The sequence below is a fragment of the Thunnus albacares genome, chromosome 11 (assembly GCF_914725855.1).
Source record: "Thunnus albacares chromosome 11, fThuAlb1.1, whole genome shotgun sequence".
In the NCBI taxonomy this organism is placed as follows: Eukaryota; Metazoa; Chordata; class Actinopteri; order Scombriformes; family Scombridae; genus Thunnus; species Thunnus albacares.
The window spans coordinates 18,561,398-18,587,539 of NC_058116.1; the positions used below are offsets into that span (position 1 = coordinate 18,561,398).

A 26,142-nucleotide genomic window follows, 5' to 3' on the forward strand; every position below is an offset into this window, starting at 1 on the left:
TATTCTAGCTGATTTCAGTCTTCAGTCAATCTTTACCATTATTTGAGTATTGGAGCTTATCAAACTTGATGTTATTGTCTTAAACATCAGTGTCCCAATGAAGAGGACATAATATTAAAAACAAATGGGGAGCTGCTTCTTGGATCTGACAGTGATGTGACAAAACAGGTGCTCAGATGCATGGGGAGGCAATTAAGGTTTACAGAAAAATTAATTCCCAAAGAATTCAAAGCGCAGTGCTTCGTCAAAGCCTCAATCACCATTGAAGCTTGAACTTGATTCATTTGTCTGAGCATAGGATTGTTTGACCTTGAGGAAGAGTGGTGTGCTGTTGATACACGTTGATCTTGTTTTTATCTTGTAGCTATTATTTTGTATTTTGACATAGCAGTTTGCCTCGATTTCTTTGGGAATTCATTCCCTTTTTTGTGGACATAGACACATAAATGTGCTCTTTCAAAAAGTCTTTTGTATTGCTTCTGCACATAAGCCACCCAGATGACAGGACCAGTATATAAATATATAAATTCAATTCAATTCAGAGGGTTTTATTGGCATGAAGGTTTCAGGAACAATATCACAATAATAATAACAGTAATGTGAACATTACTGTTGTGTGTGTGTGTGTCATTCACTGTGTCTAAGGTTGTGGTATCTTGATACATATTGGGCAGCAATATGTATCAACATGCCACAGGAGTATTTTTAATTTGGGGTGGTCATTAAACTCTTTGAAATCTGAAATTACAGAGTTGAACTTGTTAAAGTAAATGTTCCTTATTTCATTGAATATTTTAAATTGTAGGAGGATAAAATAGCCTTAATGTGCACACAATAAATGTCCTTGACTCCTAAATCTCAAAATGCCTAAAGAAGCAGAAGAAATTGAGCTTAAGAACAGAGGAGATACTAAATAAACAAAAGGTGTCTGTACGTATCTTCTGCTGTTATACTGTGAGTTTGTTTTTCGTTTTATTTTGGTTTTAGAGCAAATTTAAATTCCCACCATCATGCTAGGGTAGGCGTTTTTTTTCCCTAGGACGGCGAAGTCACGACCCGCCCTACTCTGCCTCTGATTGGCTTACCCTGATATTTTTACCCTAGCTTTAACCAATCGCAACCCTCATACCAAAACCTAACCAACCCAACCAACGAAGACAGCCAATCAGAGGCAGAGTATGGCGGCATGTGGGGCGGGTCGAAACACACGTCATCACCATGTTCATGGAAACCATCACAGGTCACTTCCTTAAATCTTTGGCGGGAGAGGCAAGCAACTGGAAAGCTCGGCTTGTTTTGCAATCTTGGTTCATAAACAAAAGTTATAAAAGCGCCAGGAAACAAACAATAAATCTTATGAGAATGGATAACGATGTCCTTGTACAGACAAAGGATTGGAAGAACACTAAGGAGGCCGTCGCAAACTTTCGACGACTGCTACTTTGCTCAAAATGGTAAGTTACTGAGTTAGACTGGCCAGCTCTTTGGTTGCATAACGTTAACGTTAACAATAAAATAAACTTTGCAGCCGCTAGCAACCATACGTTTGTCAAGCTAAACTGGGTTTATTTTGAATCGGTAGAAGGTGATGACCTTACCTTACTGACGTTAAAGTTGTCAACAACACTTGATTTCAGTAACGAATGTTAAAACTGGTGGGACATCACTGATTACTGCAGGCTGACGTTATTTAATCAATGTCTTTAACTTGCTAAATCATGTTTCGCTCACTTGAAAAATGGCTTATTATTTAGAGTAGCTCTAAAAAGGTCATGAGTTAATTTTTGTGGAAAAGCAAAGCGTCTGGAAACAAAATACCAGATAACAATTGATTAAAACTTGGATTGGGACCTTTGAAATCAAAGTTAATGAATTGATTGGTGAAAATTGCACGTTTTAATGTGGCCTCTTGAACATTTCCAAGTTAGAATTAACAACTTTTTGGCTCTTTGTCTGCTTGTTTCTGCGTGTATTCAAATTAATTCAAATTAAGCAGGGTTTCATTGACAAGCCCTCCATAAACGTGCTGTAACATAATGGGATGAAATTTCTAAAATCACAGTGCAACATTAACACGGGAGTACAGCACAGATTACAAGTGTATGACAACGCAGCATTATAGAAGACACAACACAATAATACATCAATGATAAATAGGATAAACAGTATGGTTTGGGTAAGTAGCAGCACAGAAACTATGCAATTTAAATCAGATTGTGGATGTAAACATCTTAGGTTAAGGCATAAATGTGTTCAGTGTTGTGAGTACAGTCCAGAACATACTGCCCTGTAAGGTGCTGCTGTGAATTATTGTGTATGTGTGTGTTTGTGCTTGTGTGATTAGGGGATGCTGGGTGGGTTGATTTAGTTCAGGTGAGTATTTGAAACATGACTTCCCAGAAGAATTAGCAGTTGCAGAGTATGGATGCTAGGATGCTCACTACGTGCAGCCAGACTGCAGTGGAATGAATGAGTCTGTGAAAAATGTAAGAGCGACTCCTTCACAGTGCTGGTGGCTATTCGGATGCAGACTATAATGCATTGCAGCTGCTTAGGATGCTCTCTATACTACCCCTTTATAGTAGGGTGGTGATGATCAAAAGGAGAAGTTCACTCTTCTCCGTGTCTGCAGGGCATTTTGATTTGGGAGGTGGTGTTAAATTTTTAGATGAGGTCCTCTCTGCAGTGTGGACTTGTCTCCACAGTGGTGCCCTTGATGTACAATGGGAAGTGGTCGCTGCAGGCCCTCCTGAAGTCTAGATTTAAATGTTTTTTTCTTTTTATTATATAACTCAAAATCACAAATTTGCCTCAAATGGAGTTATCTTTACCTTACAACAAAACAACTGTTCTGTTATCAGCAAACTTTATAATTTGGTTCAGCTCTTGCTTTGCAGCACAGAGATTGAAATCCACTTCTGATGTATCGGCATATGGTATACCAATTGAAAATGGCAAGTGCAAGTTAGGAATAGAAAGGCACTTGTGCTCCACTGACAGTATACCGTTTATTTCCTTAGCGTATGCCAGAAAGAAAAGTTACCCACCAGTAGCCACTTTTGAATCACGCCACCTGTGGGTCAAGAGCGTGGACTGAGAGCGCAGTCCTTGGGGCGCCCGAGGTTGCTCAAGGTTTTCTTGCAAATTTTGACTGACTATACTCACTTTAAATGTTTGTCTTTTTCCAGCTCAAATTTAATGAGGGAACCTGTGTGTCTAGGAATGTGTGAGCATATGCTGTGCAGGTAATGTAACTAAATGTTTTTTTTTTTTTTTTTTTTTGCTGACATGCTCATTTACAATAGACCTGTCTCATGGCTGACAATGTTTTTATTTGTCAAACACAGGTGTCTTTGTAATGTTTTCCTGCTATGGCAAAACACAATGTCCACAGTGAGAAAGCTCTTTTGCTTCCCCCTGTCAGACTTGAGGAGCGGTTAAATTCAGTAGGATTTTTATTCCATATACAAGTCAAGTAATTGCATAATAATTAGTATATGGGATTAACATTAATATTATTTGGATCAACCAATCAGTAATAATAATCAATTATTGTTTGAGATATAATGTCAGAACAAGTGTTTTATACATATTAGGGAAGCAAAAAATCAAGGAACAATTTAGTTAGCTATTTAAATACAGTACCAGTCAAAAGTTTGGACACACTTTCTCATTCAAGTGAATTGGAAGGTGTGTCCAAACTTTTGACTGGTACAGTACATTCTCTTTTTTTTTTTTTTCCAGGGATAGATGCTTTGGTATAAACGATATAGAAAAAAAAATGATAGTGGTTGACAAATTTCGAATGCATTAAAATATAACATATCATATAACATATCGCTGAACCCCACTAACTACTAGCTGCAGCACATTATGTCACACCTTTTGTATAGTTTAGAAATGTTATAGTTAGCATGCATTACTTTGATTTCGGGGCTTACTTCTTAAGCAGATTAAATACTGCATATCCGTGGCAATGACATGGTTTCTTGGCGGTACGTGGTTTACTATGTTGAAAGTCTGACATGAAGGCAGTTAATGTCCCTATAGACATAAAGTATAGCCTCAATTTATTCCTTCTCTTCATGACTGAATGGTCTTAAAAGGTAAATCAATACAGTCATTGTATTTCTTCTGACTGAACCATAAACTGTATTTCTAATCCAAGATATGTTTATTGCTCAGGTCCTGTGCTGGTTCCCGGGTAGGAGATGGCTGCGTGGTGTGTCACAGCCCCGCATGGGTGAAAGACATTCAAATCAACAGGCAGCTCAGCAGCATCACACAGCTCTTTTGTGCTTTGGAGTCCCTGCTGAATCCCATAGAACAGCCAGGTAGAAAGTCATTCTCTCAAATCTGTGTGTCTTGTTCGTTATCTTTCACACCGCGCTCATCAGCCCCCTTCTATCAATTGTTGACTAATACATTTAACATTTTCTTCCGCCAATCTAATCTCTGAATGTCACAATTAGTGGTCTGTTCCTGTAGTTTATTATCTTTAAAGCCCATTCAGCATCCTGATAATGGCAGTAATTATGCAATGCAGTTAACCATGGTAGTGTTTGTTGGTAGATCTCAGCTTTGACAAAGAACTACAGGGCACCTTTCTATACTCTGTACTTGAAATGTGAAAAAATATTCTTAATATAATTTTACACAGAAATAGGGTAAAGGAAGTTGAATAGGTACCTCTCTACATCTGTCAGATGTCAGTATTGTTGGTTGGCAATGCATATTTTAAAGTTTTTCATTTCAACGGGTAGTGCAAGGTTATTACAAACACAAAGAACCTTCTTGACAGCAGTTTACAAAGAAACATTTTAGTATACACTGCAGGGTAACTTTTTGTTTTGTTAAACGTGTAATGTTTTGTTTTTTCACACCTCATTACAGACTCCCCTCTAGCTGAGATTAGAACACAAACTGAGAGCCCTGTACTTAAGCACAAGAAGAATTTCAAGATCTGGTTCAGCCCTCGCAGCCGTAAGGTACGCTGCACAGTGGAGAAGCCTTCAGAGGTCACTGTACCGGACAGCAGATCTCCTGGAGAAACAACCGCAGAACAGCCAGGTACCATAACCGCTCAATGCAAGGACCTGTCAGTTTTCAATTTCATGTCATCCTCCCAAGACTCCAGCTCTGACTCTTGTGCTCAAAAATGCCACACCGACAACAAGAACAGGAAGAACAAGTCAACCAAGAAGAACGCTGTCAACAGGAAGGCGTCAGTACAAGGGGCCAAGAGGACCACACAAAAACAGACCAAGCAGCAGCAGAAGAAGATGATGCTGGAGACCATAAACCAGCAATGGGGGATTACTGAGGGGGTAGATGCCTTAACGGAGAAGGAGCAGCCCTGTGCTGAGGGGGCAAGGAGGTCTAGTAAAAGGGTTTCCTTCCTAAGCCCTGCAGTCACATCTGACGAGCCTCAGCCTGAAGTGTCACAGGGGAGTACTAATGAACTCTCCCTCAGCCCTGGCAGGAGCACCATGAGGGAGAGTCCCTCAGGAGGCAGCATCATTGTACTCAATAACCAAGCCCAGCTCTGTCAGAACACGTCAAACAGCGTCATCCAGCACGACACGCTGTCTGCAAATGACCCCATCACGACTGCTGATCCTGAAAAACAGGACAAAGTATCTCCCCGAAATCACTCATCAAAAAGATCCAGAGCAGAGGAGAAGGTCATCACCTTGGAGACTACGCCAAAAAGGCCCAGGGCCTCCCCGGGCCAGAGGAGAAAATCGTCGGGTCAGATGTCTCCAGCTGTCCTTTACCCTCCATCTTTGACTAGCCCTAGGTGTGAAAAGAGAGCCACAAACCCCAGAGAAGAGATGGGAGAGAGCCCCCGCTCTGTCGCAGGTAGAAAATCTCCCTCTACTCACACGTCTGTTGGCCGGCCCACAACAGGGAGCCCTGCAGTTATGAAGAGGAACCACAAGGGAGAGACCCCACTGCATCTAGCTGCTATAAAGGTCAAGAGGTTTCTGAATAATTCACCCTATTTACCATATCCTGTTTTCTGTTGTATTCTACAAATGCAATTCTGAACAATTTCTGCAGTAGACTGACAGCATGTCTTCCCTTAAATGAGGACTTAAAATGGATGACAGTATTTTTGCTCTACATCCTGAATACATTGGTTATTTGAATTATAAACAAATATGGATTACTTGAATCAAACTTCATTAAAATTAAATTATACTGTCCCTCAATTTGTTGCTATGTTTTTTTGTTATTCAAAATTCTAAAGACATATCAGTTGGCTTTAAATTCTGGGTTGGAGGATACAAACTTGGCCATTTAATGTTCCTCATTATTCCTTCTTTCATATGGCATGCTGGTTTGAATATCTTCTCTTCCTATGCGTTCTCTCCCCTTCAGTTGCACACATTAGTCTTCAAATGATCACACAGTACAAGTTCAGGTCTGGTGAGAATAAAGCATTTTACAGTAATCCTTGCAAACACAGCCGTAATCCCCCTCTAGATCCTAGACAAGGTAATCAATGGCCTACTGTGGAGTGTGATTGATAAACAGCAAGGCTTCGGTACACTGGGATCAGCTACTGTGTTTGAACGGTTGTGTTTACAGGTCTGCAATTCTGACCTCAGGTTTGTTGTCCTTTCTGGGTTCTGCAGGGAGATGTAGAGGCTGTCAAGGAATTACTGGACCAGGGGGCTGACCCCAACCTGAAGGATAACGCTGGCTGGACACCCCTGGTAAGACTAATACACCGAGTGATACACCTGAAAGCTTTATTTGTTGTGTTGAACATTTCTCGGTGACTAAATGTTTTATAAATAAAACAGCAATTGTTAAATGACAATTTTTTCTACACTGTTGGGCTGTTTTTCCTTTTGATGGAATGTATTTGTGGTGTTTCTCATCCCTAACACAGGTTATTGACTCTGGTTTACCAAACCTCTGACGACAGGAAGGTTTTCATACTTGCGTCTCTTACATTTACTCAACATTTGCATCTCTCCATTTACCAATTATTGTAGTGTCTTCACTGGTAAACCAGCATGCGTAATCATTGTGTGTTGTTTGCTGTTATGAATATGCATAGAAGCTTAGTTTTCCTGTCTGGATTACTCTTGCTGTTACTTTCTTCCCCCGAAAATATGTAGGCTCGTGCTCTTTTAATAATTTAGCCCGAAGTTGCCTGCACCTGACAAGTTGTACAATCCCTCAGTGCTGCCTGAGCCATGGTTTTCTATTTGAGAGCAAGCAGTAGAGTGCTTGCTGCTATCTTATTGCAGCACATCTACACGGCTACTTGCAGGGTGGGAAATTAACTTTTACTACCGGCCACTGACAGATAAATGTTTAAATTCACCAGCCACTCAATAGTAAATCATTATTTTCAGCTTGAAATCTATCAGCCACTTTCATATTTTACCAGCATTTGGATGGTGGCAGGTGTTAATTTCCCCACCCTGCTACTCTCTGTCAAGATGCTGCACTCGAACTTGAGTTTTCGATTTGAGTTTTGACAGTTTGCCGCTGATCTTTCAAATTGCTACAAATAGGCACACCCCGGTAGCCTACTGGTTTAGATGGGCGCCACATAACCACAACATCTGGAGTTCAGTTCCGGCAGCGGACCTTTTGTTGCATGTCATTCCCTGTCTCTTTCTCCCATTGTTTCCTGTCACCTCTAAACTGTCACTGTCCAATAAAGGCATAAAAAATGGCAGAATATATATATATATATATATATATATATATATATATATATTTAAAATTGCTACCAATAAGCTTAGGGTGTGACATATTCATATTTGATTGACTTGTTTTTATCTGGAAAGGCTGAGAGCTGTCAAAGTTGACACTTGACATGCTACAATCATCTAGACTTCCCAAAGTGCATATCTTCTTGTTGTTTTTTCAGTCCCACTCCTTAAGCAACATTTTAACTGCTTTGGTTTATTGTCCAGTCAGCGTTACAGGGTTTAAAAATGTTTTAAGTCTACAGTATGCTCACAGTGTTTATCAGAACCAGATTTTAAGAAGTACTTACAAATCCATAAATTTTGGTTCCTAACTGTGAGAACTGGGGAAAGTTCACAGGATTACATGAAATGATTGTTACAAAACCCCACTCTTATTTCGTATGAGTTGGAAATCAGGGAGAGGCAAGTAGACAAATAAAAACAATAACATACAGTTGCATAGTTCCCTTAATATTTGCTGGTTTGTGTTGCAGGTAAATGTTTTTACACAGTAGTTGGGATGGAATAACTCCACAAGCTTTAGCAAGTAACTGTGTTATCCATTGCAGGTGTAAGCTAAAAAGTATGATGTGTGCTGCTGAAAAATGACCTGAGCCAAATGGATGCTCGGGGAGGGAAAAAAAATCAGCTGCCCAATTGATTTAAGGGATCACAGCTGTATTTAAATACAGTGCGGTTGTTGCCAATTGGTCTTAATCTCATTTCCGAATGAAAAGCTCTCACACTGTAGTTTAACTTTGCTACAAATATGCAAACAAACTAAAAAAACAAAACAATTCAGTTAAGCTATATCCCTCATTCATTTTAATTTTTAGAAAAGTAGGTCAGGATGATATTTAAATGGTCTCCTCAGTGGATCGTATTCAGTATGAATTATATTCTACAAATTAATGAAGTGTGATTAAGCCGTACTATCTGACTGACGGTTCTAAAGTTACCCAGCTACCTTATACATTTAAAATATCCCAAGGAGGAACTGAACATCTCATCTAAAACCTCTCTATACATAATGTAGATTCACATTCATTTGAACTCGTTGAACCCCACCTTAAACAGAATCAACTGGGAAAAAAACATACATTTTGCAGTGATATGTCATAGGGATTCAGAATGGATAGTTTAGATTGCACACTGTTGATAAAGCTGTATTTTGAGGCTAAAAAACAGATCAAAGAAGAGCAAGATAAATTGTGAATGTTGCTGCTTGTCGTTTTCAGCATGAGGCGTGTAACCTGGGTCACCTGGCGGTTTCGGAGGTGTTGGTCTCAAGGGGAGCCTTATTGAATACACCTGGCTATGAGAACGACTCTCCGCTTCATGACGCTGTGAGGAACAGACACCCAGCCATTGTCAAAATGCTGCTGCAGCTCGGAGCTTCACAGAATGTACTGTGAGTTGTTTTTTTTCATACTTTCAGTTTATTGCAGGCTGAAGTGTTGCTTTTATAAAAGGGTTGCTTCATTTCAAGTCAATCACGTAGTGACCTATCACAAGATCAGACCTGTACATGTAACGTGGATTGCTTTGTGGAAAAAGGGTAGATGCGTGACAGGTGATTAACTGCATAGATGGCGTGTATTGCTCGGCACTGGTCTTTTTCAAAGACAAAATCATCAAGTGCTGACCAGGATCTGACCTATATACAAGAATTTTCAGTCGCTGTTTTCAAAACAGAACTTTTAACCTCGTACTTAAAAGTGTTTTGATCCCTGCCACATTATAAAGTGAATTTATCAAGCGTTAACTTAATTTCAAAAAATGACCAAAAAAAATCACTACACTTATAAACTACAGTTTTGTGCATCACTGTATAAGATGCAGATCAAAACACATCTGTTCACTGTTGAAAGGAGAAAATATTTTAAATACTGCATATTTCAACCTACAACTTATAACTATTTTGTGTCTTTTAATCAAATTTCAGTTTATAATTATTATTAGTATGATATCCGAATTGGTATTTGTTAGAGATCATGAGGCTACTGCTGTGTATGAAGAACAAAATACAATGCAACAAAGCCACGATTTGGCTTGTTTGTTGAGACTGTCAGAAAAGTATGTTTGTGGTTTGTGGTGTTGAATTGGATTGAATTGCTTTGTGATAAAATAATTAGGGCTGTAGTCTGCTGGTCGACTGGTCGATTAGTTGGTTGATATGCTCTCGTCCGACTAAATTCTCATTGGTCGAATAATCTCCGTGTTATTTTCAGAAGGAGAAAAGTGCTACATCAACAGCTTTCCAGGAGTAATCCATTATTTCCTGCGGCGAGAGGTACAGACTAACAAATTACCTATGTATTCAAAACACCCCCATTGTTTTCACAACTTTGAACTCGCCCAACCTAATGGAGACCGCTGGGTCTAACTGTACTCAACGTTTATTGAAGGTACTGAACGTTTACTGAATCTGTTTTTCTCCATAATGACACAACGAGAACCCCCGCCAGGCCAAAAAAAAATTTTTCATATTTGATTTTGATTTGAAATCGACAGCGTTTGCGAGTCTCTGTGCAGTGCTGTTCTGGCACGTGAGTCAACCTCTGTCGTTGCCTGGGAAACTCTTGGTAGCGTGGCTCCGTTAAGGAGTATGTTTGCGTACCGTGTGGGAAAGAGTGAGAGGCAGAGAAGTGACGGTGAATGCGAGCGGAGCAGAGGAAAAGGTCAGTAGTAAGTTGTCAGTCTGGCAGTAAATGTACAGTACAGACTACAGTGTGTCAGTTAATAAATGCTAAAAAGTCACGTCTGTTGTTTCCCCAAATGCTGGAAAAGTGAAGGGGGTTAGCTCCAAAGTTAGCAACAATGGTTTAGCCTAACCTGAAGACACAAAACAGAGAAATACAGAACAGAGAAATGTGTGCCCCCCCCCCCCCCCGCGCGCAACTAATCGATTAGTTGAAGATTATGTACCATTTTAGTCGACCAAGAATTTCTTTGGTTGACTACAGCCCTAATAATAATATAATAACATATTTTTGCTCCTCTGTATATGTAAAGGTAGATGCACTATTACACCGTCCACCTGAGTCAGACAAGTGAAGTAGAAATCTCAACGGAAACTTACAATTTGAAGAAAGTTCTTATTTGTTGTGTTTCATAGCATTACATCAGAGAGGTGCTTCTGATGTCTCGACCAGTGCTTATCTTGAGTAAAATGTCTGATACCAGTTTTCCAGGCATTTTATCAGGAATTCAGCCCTTTATTGTTAAGAACAGGGTGTGCATTAGTACTGTAGGTAGGAGGACTAAGGAAATTGACTGGTGCTGATTAGTCGCTGGTCAGTCAGTTGATGCTGTATCAGCGTTTCTGGCCTGCGGGGGCATGGTAGATGCATAATACAATGTCCATGATGAGGGAAAGGATGCTGGTTAATCAGTAGGATCAATAGAGTAGTTGATCAGGGTCAGTATGTGTTGCTGTGTTGCACACTCACCGCTCTCTTTTGCAATCACTTTATACCCATCATCCTCTGTCCTCTCCCCTCTTCATTACATTTTATTTGTCTTATTGCTTTGATGGGTCCTGATAACCGGGTCTTACATTTTCTCTTCTTTACCTTGTAAAGCAAAAAAGAAGCGGCGACTCAGGCAGTCTGTTGTGACGGTGCAAGATGAATGCAATCCTTGCCCCAGCTACCCCCCTTGCTTCACACACACACACGCACACACTCAGCGAAGAATCAAACCAAGACATCTGCCAATGCAATCTCTAATGGAATGATTGGCATGCAGCTCTGGGTTTCTAAATGCAGGTTTTGCAGATCATCATTGTGCCTCTGTGTATGTCTGTGTGTGTGTATGCTTGGTTTAAAGGATTGGGCTGCATTTTTTCATTGTTTGGGCCCAGTCCTACAGCCGTCCCACTCAAGTATTTGACTTGCTGGCAAGGTATTAAAAACACTGAAGGAAGTCTTAAAACAGGCAAACTGCAAGCAGAACTCCACCGCTACACTACACTTCAAAGGCTGTTTACAGGTCTTGGAGAGTACTACTGCATATGTGAAAAAAAGTTGTATAAAGCCTGTTGAGGCTCCAGAGTAAACTGCACAGGAGTCGACGTCAACTTGGGACTGAAGACTACAGATTTGAAAAAAAAAAACTCTGGAGCGGTGTGGAGAAGCGAGGTTAAAAAGTGAGGGTAAAAAAGACGACATCTCTGGTTTTGCTGCATTTTGATCCTTTTGGGTTTGTTTCCATTGTGAGTCTGACAATGTTACGGGACTGCAGTGATATATCATTACTCTTTCCACTAAATACTACTATATTTCACATAGTCGACTGTTCCCTGTTATCTGAAAAATGACAGGTTTATGCATTTTCTGAGAAGCTACACAGCATGCATGCAGGGCTCACGGCCATGAGTCTCAGTCCTGTAAGCATAAATATCTACCAGTGCAGCACATTCGGACAGCTAAAATGAGACAATGTGGTAGTTATGTTTACAAACTTAAAACACGGTGGTATATTTTATATATTTATTACAAATTTAGTGTACTTTACTGCCAATAATTCTCTTAAGCACACAATAGGCCACTAAGTCCATAACAGTGCGATATGAAAATTGATTTGCGTTTATGAAATATGGGAAACAAGACATCCAGCATGACTAAATTGGCTGTTTACTCAGTCCTAATGACCATAAGCCCGAGTCCTTACAGACGTTAATTAACATGCCGAACACCAATCCGATACACTGGGTCGGTATAATTATACTACATACAGAGACAAACAACAAACAAGCAACAACAGTCTCCAAATGTCATCAATCAGCGAATTCACCTCTGATATTACATACAATACCGAATACAGAATTCATATTCAGCTTTAAAATACACACAGAAAAAAACATTTGGATCAAGACATCACATGAGACATATTGTTTAATTGGATTAGCACGGCTGTTGTCTATAAGATAGGATATTTTCACCTTCCAATGAATAGATTCATTCATTCAATTGTCAATTTCTCATTTCTTCCCATCTTTGAAATATACTGCATGTATTCAGTCAGTGTGGAAAGTTTCAGCCTCTTGTTAGAGAAAGTGCACAATTCAGATGATTTTTGTTCTTATCCCCCACACTATTCAGATTTTTTTCCACCACTCAAATAACAAGGTTTGACACATTGTTATTGGTTTGAATAAAGCAGTTTTCAGGTCCATCAAGCAAAGTGCTACATGCCCTTCTCTTCATTGTTTGTGATTTACACAGTTTGGTGTCAGAGAAGGGCATATGACTAAGAATCACAATACACAGTGCTTCTACATAGTTAAACGGAGGCATTCGGTGAGTCATATACCGCATCATCACTATAAACTGGAATACCCAGCTGATCCAAATATCAGGATAAATTCAGAGTGGATTGTATAAGAAGGAAATGTGATTAATGAACCTTTTGATTAAATATGCATTCAGGCCTCGCCTACAACCCGCCAGTCAGTCTTGCCACATGTTCCTATTGTTAGACATATGAGAACAAATTTGAAACAGAAATGTGGCTGTAGTCATAGATAAATACATATACATTAAGTAAAAAAAAAAATGCATGTAGACTGACACAGACAGGTCCTGTAGTGGTTCGTGAAAGTATGTATCAACAGACAGAATAAAAGGCTATGATTATCAGCGATAGTGTTGTTATGTTGTTTGTTCGGCGAAGAAGAGACGGCATCTACAAAGACTGTGAATGGTGTTAGATGTGAACTGATGGAAGCATGCATCGCTCGCTTTGTATTCATATTCAGCTTGAAATTAATATTTCAATCTCCTCTCCCCGGTCAGAATAAGAATCGTGGTTACAGTGAGTATCCACTTAAACCACCACTGCCTTTCCTCCCACTTGTGTACTTAAGCAGGGGTTTGCGGGAGAGTGACTGTGACTTTACCTCCTGCTCAATTTTCCACGCTTTATTATTTTTCTTCAGATATTTCTCTCACGTGCAGCTGCATAAACCGGCTTGCGTGCGCGCATATATATAAGTGTCAAGGACATTTTATGTTTGTTTGTATTTGTGTGTGTATATGTGGCTGGGGGTATGAATCCAAATGAAATATTTTATGGACCAGTGGACCTATTAATTGTCCCCCAGGTGTTATCTTTGCTGACGCCTAATCTTTTAGAGACAACCTGCTGGGCTTGGTTCTTCTCTTGGTCTCTCCTCCTCCTCCTCCTCCTCATCCTCCTCTTGTGCATTTTCTTCATTCCTTTCTCTTCTCCCTCTTTCCTCAAGGTGACCCCAGTCTTGCTTCATGCAGCTCAAACTTAAACTTAAAGATGTACTTGAAAGCTGTTTCCTCAATGTCCTTGTTGTAACCATAGACTGTATATAAAGATGGACGTAGTGAGGTGTGACATCACCCATTGCTTTGCATTGGAGCTGGTTTGAACAGGGCAGGTATTGTAATTAAGTAGCATCAAACCTACTGAAATATTGCAACAATAGACTGACTCAGTCCCTGAGCTGGGAGAGCAGCAGTTTAGAGATAATTTCCAAAATGATCACCAGCACACTAATTAAGAGGGCCTAAATTTAGCAATTGAGACCATAATGACCTTTTGGGGGGAAAAAAAAGACTTAGTATTCCTAGAGCCAGCATCTAGCGGCCATCTGTGGCATTGCATTATAAGGTCTTCTCATAACATAAATGTATGTAATTGATGAGCTAATGTCATACAGCCCTTTGGTAATTACATTCTGCATGCAGTGAGTCTAGTGTGTTGGATACGGACACATGAATGAAGAAGAACAGAGGACAGATTTCAGCTCACCCTCATATCAAACAATTATGCTCCACCAAATGAATGACACACATGGGTGCACAGTTTCACAGAACAAGCAGGGTGTGACATCCTCAAATTGTTTTTTTTCTCAGAGCTTTGGACTTGCAAATATTGATTTTTAGTGCTATGCTTGGCCAGTGACTTAAAAAAAAATGGTCTGGATTATGATGAAACGATATGACAGAGTGTTTATCGTTTTGGAGAAGACTTTGTTTTGGACTTATCGCTTAGTAACATCAATGCTGCATTAGTGTCTGTGAAAGCTTTGTCTGATAGGCAGTCAGTCAGAACAGCAGGTTGGTTACAGAAATGTCTATGGTTAACTAGCTACATAGATTTAGGATTAGAAGGTTTTAAGTCCTGTCATCTAGCCAAATGCTGGAGAATCCCTCATAAGAAGCCGGTATCTGTGAAACAAGGAGAGACAATTTGAAAAAGGGAAGAGCTCAAGTGTGTCTCGCTAGTCAGAAGTGTATATAGGCACTTTATGATGTGTTGAAAGGCATGGTTTTTCTGCAAAGTATTTTAAGTAGTTTCTGCAGAGAGACCTTTTGTTCTTTCCTTAAAGGTGACAAGTCATGCTTTATGTGATTTTCTCTTATTTTTGTACTGTTAGGATGTCAGATGTTAAACACGGTCAACGATCCAAAATTTGAGGTGAACGTATGTAAAAAAAAAAATGCTCCCTGAAAGTCAAAAGCTCCGCTTGATAAGTAATCTCTACTTCCTCCTTGTGATGACATCAGATTGTTTGTGCATACCCACAAACAGCCATTCGTTCCGTAAAGTGCCAGTATAAAATAAATAAGGAGTTATTTTAAGTGTAAATCATGCAAAGATATTCTGTTGGAGCCCCAGAATATAAGACCTGAAAATGTGCATACGTCCACTTTAAAACAGACAGAGCCTTTGCAGTCAAGACTCTGAACAACTTGCCTGAAGAAATAAGGGTGGCCGAGTCAGTATGATCTTTTAAATCTCAGAGAGCATCCAGTTGTCTTTTTCTTTTATTTCACTTTTTTTTAATTATTATTATTGTAAATTTTTGGCCTTATTTGAAACTTTTTTGAAAAGTGCTCTAAAAATAAGGATTATTGCAGAATAAAAATAATATTATAATATTATTAGAGTAGGGTAAAGTGACATTTTAGAAATGTCTTGCATATTTTGCCTTAGTTCAAATACTTTGTTAGCTCACAGATCTCTTGTGTATTCAAGCAAAATTGAAATCATTTTGAGCATGATTTATCAAAACTCACGAGTTTCAGTGTTTGTGCCAGGAAATTTGGAGAAAAAAAACACAAGTAATTATTTAGTTCATTAATCAGTTTTAACATATCTGACGGTCTCTGCAGTCTGCAGATTGTCTCCATTACAGCAAATGCAAAAGTACACAAGTGTTTGTGCTTTGTGAGATACCGAGGCACATAATGTTTTGAATTTTCTTCTTCACAGTAATCTGCATGGTAAGCGGCCTGCAGATTACGCAGTGAGTCTGGAGATGCTGGAGATTTTCCAGGAGGCCTCAGAAGGAACCCAAAATGTTAATACATCTTTTAGCCCCTCAGCCAGTCTCTCTGTGGTACGTCTGCATCTTTTTTTTCCCTTAAAATTCTTAACTCTAGAGAAGCGATTATTTTTGCAATATAAGCCTAGATGATGCTTAACTGTGTTTTGATGTCCTTTCTCAGGTGAGTGACTGTCTGAGGAGGGATGAAAGTATGGTGTTTCTGAGCAGCAAGCTGTCACAGACAGAACAGCATCAACTGACCAAACTGGGGCAACTACTGGGAGGGAGGATGGCTGACACCTTTTCTGGCTCAGGTACTGTTTGTGTGGTGAAGCAGCAACCTCCTCACAGGCTTTAACTTCCATAATGTACCAGATGAAACCCCTTTGAAGCCTAGCCACATATGATCTTTAATGTTATTTGTGACACATGGGCTTTTAGCAACATTGCAGATTAACAACAGCTATCAGCCAATTGCTGGTACATTGGGATCATGGCAGGTAAGCTTGTTCACTGCCAGACACTGTGATGGCCAATCATTTTGAGGCCTTGTTCGTTTGAGAGATATATTAGGTGCCCTAGCCTGGTCCTGATGCTTGTAATGAAAATGATATACTGTACAGTACTTCCACCACCTTAGAGATGGGATTGTTGCCTGAGTGTCCCTTTTCATTCTGAGCCGAGCTTTATAGGCTTCAGTGCCTTACACAGACCCTTTTGTATTGTAAAAACCAAGAGTAGGTGATTTAGCATTATCACTCGTGAAGGTTCAACAGTAACTAACAAGTGCTTTTAGAGCTGTATACATCACTGTGATACAGCAGCTCCTTCACTGTTGCATAGTAATGGCCTGCAGAACACCAGAGAGCAAAAGTAATTGAAATCATTCCTCATAAAACGTTTGGAGGTACTGTCGGGGTGATGAATAAGCACTAATGAAAAAGTGTTTCTCACAACTCTGCCTCCTCTGACTGGAGGGGTGAGAGTCGGTGCTTTCAGAGAATGGTTTACATTTTGAACTTAAGGCTACAAATCCATGGGAATTCACGGTCAGTGCACAGTGTAAGAAGACTTTGCCCTGGAAATATAATTATGTTCATTTTGCCCTTGTCAACCACATTGACTTGTTGAATGAAGAGGCAATAAGCTTGTATTTAAATTTTAATTAACCTATAATTATGTGTCCTTTTAGTGCTGCATTTTATGAAATAAGCTGTTGCTTGGCTTTTTGTTGTGTTGCCATGAACTGTTTGACAGGTTTGCAGTGAGTTAACCTCTTCACCCAAGCAAAGTAAGAGCCATCAGCAAATTATTAATAAAGTGAAAAATGAACTACATTTAGAGGTGATTTCACTCAATGAAATTTCATGCAGACCTTCATGTCCCTCAGGATGAATTGTAATAACTTTGGTGACCCCCTGAATTTAGCTTACCTTGCGAGGCAGCTGGATTCGCGAGATCACATGAGAGTCCATCTTGTCAGGCTTCAAGTTATGCACTTGTGTGTGTGAACCACTGGTGGTTTGGACCAATCAGCATCCTGTTAGGGTTCTCACACGATCTTGTGATTTTATGAATTCAGCTGCCTAGCAAGGTAAAGCAGTGATAGATGGTGATAGAAAAAGGTTCACCCAATCACCTGCCAAGTATTTTTTTGAAAGTGCCTGCCCTTTTCCAACCAGTTTCCAAGGATGACTTCTCAGAAGGTAACAAACCATCTGGTGCGTCAGGTTAGACTTTAGCTATCCATCTAAATTTGCACCAGTAACATACATACACGCACTGAATAGCTGGACAGTCTGCCATTCAATCTGGAAGCAGTCAGACACACTAAGAAGATGGCAGCTGTTTGTAGAGTTGGGAATCGAGAACCGGTTCCAGTTGAGAACCGGTTCCAAATCGTCCAATCGATCTGAATCGTATGCCTCTGAGCTTATCAATTCTTCTTACTGATGCCCGAGCATGTGATGTTGATAGAACGAAAACAGCAGAACTCAGCTGCAAGGGAAGTGCAGCCTCCGGATTGCCTACGGCGTACACACGCTAAAGTTACTTTCAGCTATCTTGTAATTCATCTTGAAAAAGGCAGCGATTGCAAACATGTTTTGATTTAATGACTAAACAATTACCTTTGCGAGACAAACGTGAAATATATCGTGAACTTTCTACGCCGTCACCCAGAGACTAAAGTTAGCGGAGCGGAGCAGCGATCAGCAGTAACAAACAAGACCGGCTGACCAACACACACTGCAGCATTAAACAACTTAAACCAACTGTCTGTCCGTTTCACCTCAAAAACCCTGTGCCCACTCAGCGTGTTGTACAGCGATGGCCTTCCCTGGAGCTAACAGTGCAGCAGAGAGGCTGCTCTTCATTACTGGAGACATGATGTTAATAACAACACAGCTCAGCACTCCGCCTCCCCCTCAGTTTGTTATTCTCATACGGGCAGGACACTGTAAGATGCTTTCAGATTAATGAATTAATTCATTAATTAATGCAGTTAACTTTTGGCTGCAGACCATTCATCTTATCTTCCACTTATGTTTCATTTTTTTTTTTTTCCACACAAAAAATTGATCAGGAATCAATAAGGGAATCGATAAAGAATCAGACCCATAATGGCATTGGTATCAATAAAATCATATCAACTCCCATCCCTAGCTATTTGTGTACGTGGTGTAGTGCAACTCATTTATACATTTTCAAGTTTTGTTGTTTGTTTTTTTTTTTGTATCTCTGTCTTCCAGTAAGCCATGTCGTGGTGCCAGAAGGACCTATGCCGACCACCTACTCTGCCCTTCTGGGTCTCCTTGCTGGTTGCTGGGTTGTGAAATACAGCTGTAAGTAAAGGGTGTGAGCCACCAGCTAGAGTGGTGCTCTGTAGATGCTATTTTTGAATGTCACATTAATCTATTTTTCTGTTGGAACCTTGCAGCAGCACTACTGCAGTGACGCTGAGACAGATTTTATCCAACATATTCTGAATGTTAAATGCATTTGTAGCCTAAGCTGGGTCTTGTTTTGTGTTTAAAACTTTAATGGAAGATTTCACCCAAATAGTAGATTTTTTTTCATTATATACTGTACTGATCCTCATGCCAAACATAACACAAGTGAAGTGTGTATGAACAAAGCGCTGGACTAGTGGCTGCAAATATGAGTTTTAGTTTTCCAGAAAGAAAGGAAAATCCATATAGTTTATGTAGTGTAACTCCAAGTGTAGTTCAATGATTGTATTATAGCGTATAGATAGTATTATACAGATAGTATAGATTAATGTAGTGTGTTCAGTGTAGACTCTTAGTTATTTATAGCCTTAACCTTAGTTTCGGTAAATTATTATGCTATTTCTATTGCTTCTCTTCTCTTCTAGCTGTGTGATTATATTGTATATTTTTTACTCTGTTGAATATTTCTTTCTGCCACCATGATAATAACCAAATATCCCCATGGATATCAACTATTTCTTATCTCATCTTATCTCCCATTCAATATTCCAGTGTTGATTTGTTGATGTTGTATGTGATTGGTTTGTAATTAACAACTGTTGCTAACTAGCTTTGTGATCCCAGCCATCTAGGCTCAGTAACTTCTTTATTGACCATTTTCAAAACATGGTACAGAGCTACTTTATCCTGCATTAGCAAATGAAAGTAATTATCAAATTTGTATATTAAGTTATTGATGGGTGCCTCTGACTCTTGGTGTAGTATCGGACAAGTATGAAAAATCTAACTATTGGACTAGAGTGCAGAACAGAGGGATTGTGCTGCACAAGTAATCTTATTTGGATTTCAAAGAACATTTTTACCAGCCATCTCTGTTTCAGAAAGAACTAGCGTAGAGTTGTATTAGCTAATGTGCAGTTTGTCTTAAAGTGAAGTACCAAAGTCGTTGGAGACATGCCCTTTCGATGTTGTGCTTCCTTTCTGCTGCAACCTTTCAGGAGAAATCAGGCTCTCTCTGGTCAGGAGAGGAACTTCTAAATCCAATACTTTTTATTTTCTATAACACGTGGAATGTCCTGGGAAACATTAAAATAACATTCCGCAACAAGCAATTTTCAGGTAAATTGTTTGTGCTCGCTGCTGTGTATACACGCACCGGCTTTACACGTCTGACAGCCAAATAGAGCGGGTGGGTAACAGCAGGGGAGAATCTGGGAATCAATGTGCCTCAAGGCTTCAATATCTCTAGCAATGAAAAGATGGCTAAGTCTCTTTTCCTGTTTGATTTATGCCAAGATGAACACTTTGCAAAAAATTAGGCATTCTCAGCCAGTCTCACTGGTATCCTTAAAACAAGTCAACAAGCACATATTCAGAGGAAGTCTGCTAAAAAGAGACCTGCTGTCAAACAGTTTTCTGGCACCTTGGTGTGCCCTTGAGTGGTGTATCCGTCAGTAGCATCTCTTCACTGTGAGTGTGTGTGTGTAGAGTAAAATGGCATGCACACTTCTCTCTGTCTCTGCCAGTAAGCTACTTCAAGTTTGAATGTGTGTGTGTTTAGGTGTGTGTTTGTGTCACTATATAAGAGTTTGTGTGTTTGGACCCCATATTCAGCCCCTCCTCTTCCCGTTTGTCCACACAGGCTGAGCAGTTGACACAGCATGTCCCCCTCATGACAATCGCCGTGGCATCCTATCTGTCTCTGTCCTTGCGTATGTGTGTGTTCACACACACAAGTAGCTGAGCTCTCACTGTCACATGTTTTTGTATGCCATCGCTCTCAGCTAGGCCAAGCCCTGGCTTACCTTTTCCATTTCATAGCAGTACAGTATCTTCAGGAAAGCAGCCTCAGTTTTATATTTGAATATCAACCTGAGTCAGTTCATACTGCCCGATGGGGCTTCATTCCAGCTGAAAGCCTTAAGGTTTCATTGGACATCATAAAATGGTTTAAATCCTTTTGTCCCTTACACGCCTATCACTTAAAGAAATAGTTCAACATTTTGGGATTTAGATTAGCCTATCTTAAAATAAAGACTGGAGGCAGGAGAGAAAGCAAACCAAGACATCTAAAGCTCCAAAATGAACATATTGTGTGTCATTAGTTGGTCAAAAAGAACCTTTTGTGGTTTAAGGGGGAGCTATGTAATAATAACTGTTTCTTGGCAAGCAATAGCTGAGTGCAGAAACTTCCTGGAGTGTTGTTGTCACAGTGAGGTCCCCAGGTGTGGTATCATCATGGAAATCAGAACATGTGCTTGCCAACTGTATCTGGCAACCTGCACTATAGCAAAGATGCTGCACAGAATTACTGCACACACTGAGATTTTTACATTTCTGTTCTATTATGGGTTTAACAACACATTGTGTAATTAAGACGGCTTTAGATGTGTGAGTAGACAGCCAGTCAGACTGTTTCCACCTGCCTTCAGTCTTCATGTTAAGCTAAGCTTAACCACATCCTGACTATAGGTCCAAACTTAATGCACAGACATGATGTGTAAATTGATCTTCTCATGCCACTCTTGGAAGGAAAGCAAAAAGGCATATTTCCCAAAAATCTTTCCCCTTTTCCTCCCAATTTGTGATGAATAATTTCCCTGCACTGTAGTTCTTGTCTCTGCTGCCTGGAGGGGGTGTGTGTACACCCATGTGTTCCTCAAATACACAAGTTTCAGTTGCTTCTTTTCGACTGCCAACAAGACGTTTTCCATGGACACCACCCACAACTCCCCATGGTGGGCTGGTGTTTTGCTGCCATACCACCTGTGCAACTCTGAATACTTGTTTTATTGTGTAGCATGACAATGGTTGGATACTGACTGTTGATTAAGAATAAGCTATTGTACTTGCAGTGTCAGTATTGGCCATAAAAATTTCATATCAAAAGCGCACTGGTAGCTGAATGGTTACAGTGCATGTCACATTATTGCAATGTCCCTGGTCTGACTCCGACTTGAGACCTTCGTTGCATGTCATACCCCTCTCTGTCTCGCCCCTTGTTTCCTGTCTGATTATCCACTTACAGCTCTCGATTAATTAAAGGCAAAAAATACCCAACAATGTAACTTAAAAAAAGAATTTCATATCAGTCAATCCCTATTATCTAGTTATTATACTCATAAAGAGATCACAGTTCCAGCTGGTCTCATGGTTATTCAAAGAAATGGGTTCATCCGATTCTTCATTTACTGACTTAGGAAGGAAGGGGTTTGAGATGTTCTCTGCATTCAGTCTTTGTCAAAGTAGTTAGCCAAAATGCTAATGACTCCACAGCACTAGGTGCCATCATCCGGAGCGATTAACCCTAGCATCTCCCCTCTCCTCTGCCTAAGTCTCTGGCAGGGTCCTGCTAAATGAAAGCTATAATAAAGATGGATGAAGAAATGTAATTGCAGTTCACCCCATGTTCTGTTCTGCATGTATATGTATGTATGTAATTTGCTGTTTCATGTCAAGGTGCTGTATTATTACAGGGCACACACACACACACATTTACCCTAATCTGTTCATGTCACCATATCATGCAGCTGGAAGTTACTGTGGCCACTAAGTGGCAACTGAAGGTGAAATGAGTCACAGCTTGTGTGAGTGTGGCAAAATGCCGATATACTACACATTGAGTCTATGGTTGGAAACTGTTGTGAGGAGTCTCTGCACTTTCATAGTCAAAATATTTATATTCAGGCCAAGGGTTATGCAGAGGGCTCTTTGACATCCTTGATGCCTTTTTGAAAAGTTGTAGTATTTTCACTCAAAATCTAGCTTTATAGATTTTGAGTGAAAATACTACAGGCCCAACATGACACCCCGTAATGGAACACTTACTGAGAACAGCAGCACTGTGATCTGTGTCATGTTCAGAAGCATATTTCATCTGTGACAGTGAGGGGTCATTAAAATATGTGAATTTTTTCCCCTTCTCCATATCTGCCTATACTTTTTAAAGAAACTTTTCTGTCTTTAGAAAAGCTTCTCTTTTTGTTTTAGAATAAAAGGTTCTTTTCTTCTCCAAAAAATGCCGTGATGCTGGCTGTCACAGTTCTAATTTCACTCTGTAAAAAACCCTGAGAGACGGAGAGAAAGAGATGATGCTTGAATTCTGCTTAAGCTTGAGATGCTTTACTTAAAATGAGGGTTGTATCATTAACTCCATCATGCCGTGGGCATCTTTCTCTGTCAACAGCTGAAGTTTTGCCAATACTTGGAATCTTCCAACTCGTAATAAAATGGGCACGAGCTTTGTCATCCTCCGTTTGCAATTGCCTTGTCACACTCTTTCATGTCAACATAATTGGCTGTAGCTTTAATTTTTTTTCTCTCTCTCTTTGATGCTAGGGGTGGAGGCATGTCTGCAGGCAGGCAAGTGGATGCCCGAAACCGAACACGAAGCAGGAGAAGGCCCCCAGCGTAGCCGCATCAACAGATGTAGCTTGGTAAATGAGAAGCAGACGAACAAACATATGAAAAAGATGGGTATAGATTGTCTAGACCATCAGTCCTTGGAAAAAAAATTGTTTTTCCCCCAGGCTGTGACGCACGGTTATCGATCAGTAACATCAAATACCATTAAAAGTGTTCATCTTCCTTCACTTTTTCATGGTGTATATTTTGCAGCACAAAATCACTGTGGATGTAATATCTCCTTTTGACACCAACGAACAGAAACAAAATACTAAATACAAAACACAAGACAGAAGGCTGCAGACAGATAAGTACCAAATAGGGAGGGAGCACTTTTTGACAATATCTAAGGTGATGTTTGGTGGAAACTAAACATCATACATCAGCAGAAACACCATGAAGCCTGGTGTTAGCAGGGCATTGTTGCTGGGATGCATCTTAACAGCAGGTCCAGGAATGTCTGTAAAGGTAGAGAATAAAATGGATTAAGAGTAATACTGCAAAATCCTGGAGGAAAACTTGCTGCAGCCTGCAAGAGAACAGTGACTTGGTATAGGATTTATTTTCCAGAAAGACAATGACTAAACAGAGCCAAAGCTACATAGGTATGGCTTTAAAACATCATTAATGTCCTGTGAATTGTTTTTCTTTTCATTTATACTAAGAAATATTTGAGAGATTTGTTTTCATTTTGAAATGAAAGCATCATTTTCTGGTTATTGGTTAAAAACTGTAATCACATCCACAGCAATTCAATGTAAGAAAGCAATAAAATATGAAAAATGTTCAAAGGTAGAGAATACTTCAGATAAGCATTTAATGTATGCACAGTGTTTTGTGAGTGATTACCTATTCATTCCCCGAAGGATAGTTGCACTCCCAGAGTCCTGTGAAGCAGACTAATACTGAGTTTGTTGTTGTGATGACCCCAGGCAGGCAGACATGATAATGAACACAAGTTCTTTAGTACATTGGCGATGTCCTCATCGCTGGCGTCTCCTGTTATGTTTCCTCTAGTGCAGACTGAAATGTCTATTCTAGAAACACAACAATATCATCAATCATAATCCTATATTAAGGACACAAAATTAAATCCAACCAAAGTGTAGTCAAAGAACCGTCTTGCTCAAAACTCTTGAGAGAGCCAATTTACACACCAAAACACTTGAGTTCACTGATGCTGTGAATTGAACAGTCTCCAGTGGCCTAATTCACTGCTGCATTAAACACACCAGTGGTAAGTGGCTGAGAGTTTGTCTGGAGAAGCGGGCTGATAAAATGTTTTCTGGCTCAGCAGCAAAGAAGTAAATACAAAGAAAGTATCCACACACTGAGACATGTATTATATAGGAGCCTATTTAGTGGCAAAGAAATGTTTATCTTCATCATAAACAAAAGGACTTCAATCCTTCTATCACTGCTCTCATAAGGACTGAAATTATTCGCCTGCTGCTGGCACTGAGTGACTAACATGTTTTACTGGAAGAAGATAATAGATAACAGGTCCTTTTTCTTCTGAGCCAGGTTTTTGATACAGAAGGAAGCATTAGTTTAGACCAAGGTTGAGTAAATCATCAAAACTCTTACTAATGCTTGAATTTCCAATCATTTATCTTTTGTAGCTCCCACCGCTCTTCGACGGCTGTTTCTTCTTCCTTCTGGGCTCCTTTAAGATGCCTACCAAAGATGAGCTCACCAAGCTGCTCCGGGAGGGAGGAGGTAAACTCCTGAGCCGGCAGCCGAAGCCAGACAGCGATGTGACTCAAACCCTGAGTGCTGCTGCCTACCACGCCCTGCCAGGCTCCGACCAGGCCCTCTGCACCCAGTACATCATCTTTGACCCCCAGGGCCCTCACAAGCCGGCAGTGGTTAGGCGTGGCAAAGTGTGGTCAGCTCCCTCCACCTGGCTCATAGACTGCATCGCAGCCTTCTGCCTCCTCCCTGTGCCAGACCCTCAAACATTGGTCTAAACCATTTTTACATATTCACTAATAATTCTGCACTGAGGTATCACTTATCCTTGAGCATAATTTGTTTGTTGTTTTTTTTTTTAATGTGGTGATTAAGTTGATGTGAGACTGTTTATACAAATCACAAACAATATTAAAATAATGTAGCTCAAACTAACTAAAAAGCAGTTTGTTTTTTCTGTTCTTCATTTTTGGTGCTAATGGTGTGATAATGTCTCCAACATAAACAGAATAAACCAGTAGTTTCATACCAAAAGATCAGAAGCCCTTCAAGGGCCATAAAACATTAACATGTTTAATGGGACAGGAAAGAAGAAAAATCAAACTCATGCTGCACAAATTAGGGGGACTTAGCTAAATCTAAATTGTGATTGTAAGAAGTTGGATAGTGCGGCATCTAGCAACTATTCAAATTAAACAATCTGAGAAATCTTTCTTTGGTGGAACTGGTCCCAACGTAAAGACATATGCAACCTGTGACAAGGGATCAAATGTAATATTGTGCAACATGGAGGTGCTTAACAGGGCTTGATCAATCTGATAACTTCATGCCATTGAGCCACGGTGGAGATTCTTTCCCTTCACGCTTTCCTGGTTTCCCAGTCCGTGTTGCGGTGGCGGCAGGCTAAGTTAGGTATCCCAGAAGTCCTTTTCCCCAACCGCATTATCCAGCTCTTCGTGGGGAATCTCCAAGCGTTTCCAGGGCTGAAGGGATACTGTATATAATCCATCCAACATATTTCAGGTCTCCACTGCGGTCTTGTTTCAGGTATTCGTGTCTGAAAATCTTC

At 40.0% G+C, this 26,142-nt stretch overlaps 1 protein-coding gene across 1 annotated transcript; it reads left to right on the plus strand.

Annotated features, from left to right (window-relative positions):
- Window positions 1–1,228: 1,228 nt before the first annotated feature.
- Window positions 1,229–25,508, plus strand: bard1 (BRCA1 associated RING domain 1). Its single transcript, XM_044366422.1, has 11 exons — window positions 1,229–1,454; window positions 3,189–3,245; window positions 4,186–4,334; window positions 4,894–5,975; window positions 6,642–6,722; window positions 8,957–9,129; window positions 15,972–16,098; window positions 16,208–16,340; window positions 18,777–18,869; window positions 23,316–23,413; window positions 25,004–25,508. The coding sequence occupies exons 1-11, from the start codon at window positions 1,357–1,359 to the stop codon at window positions 25,349–25,351; spliced, it is 2,439 nt and encodes an 812-aa protein (XP_044222357.1). The 5' UTR covers window positions 1,229–1,356; the 3' UTR covers window positions 25,352–25,508.
- Window positions 25,509–26,142: the final 634 nt, after the last annotated feature.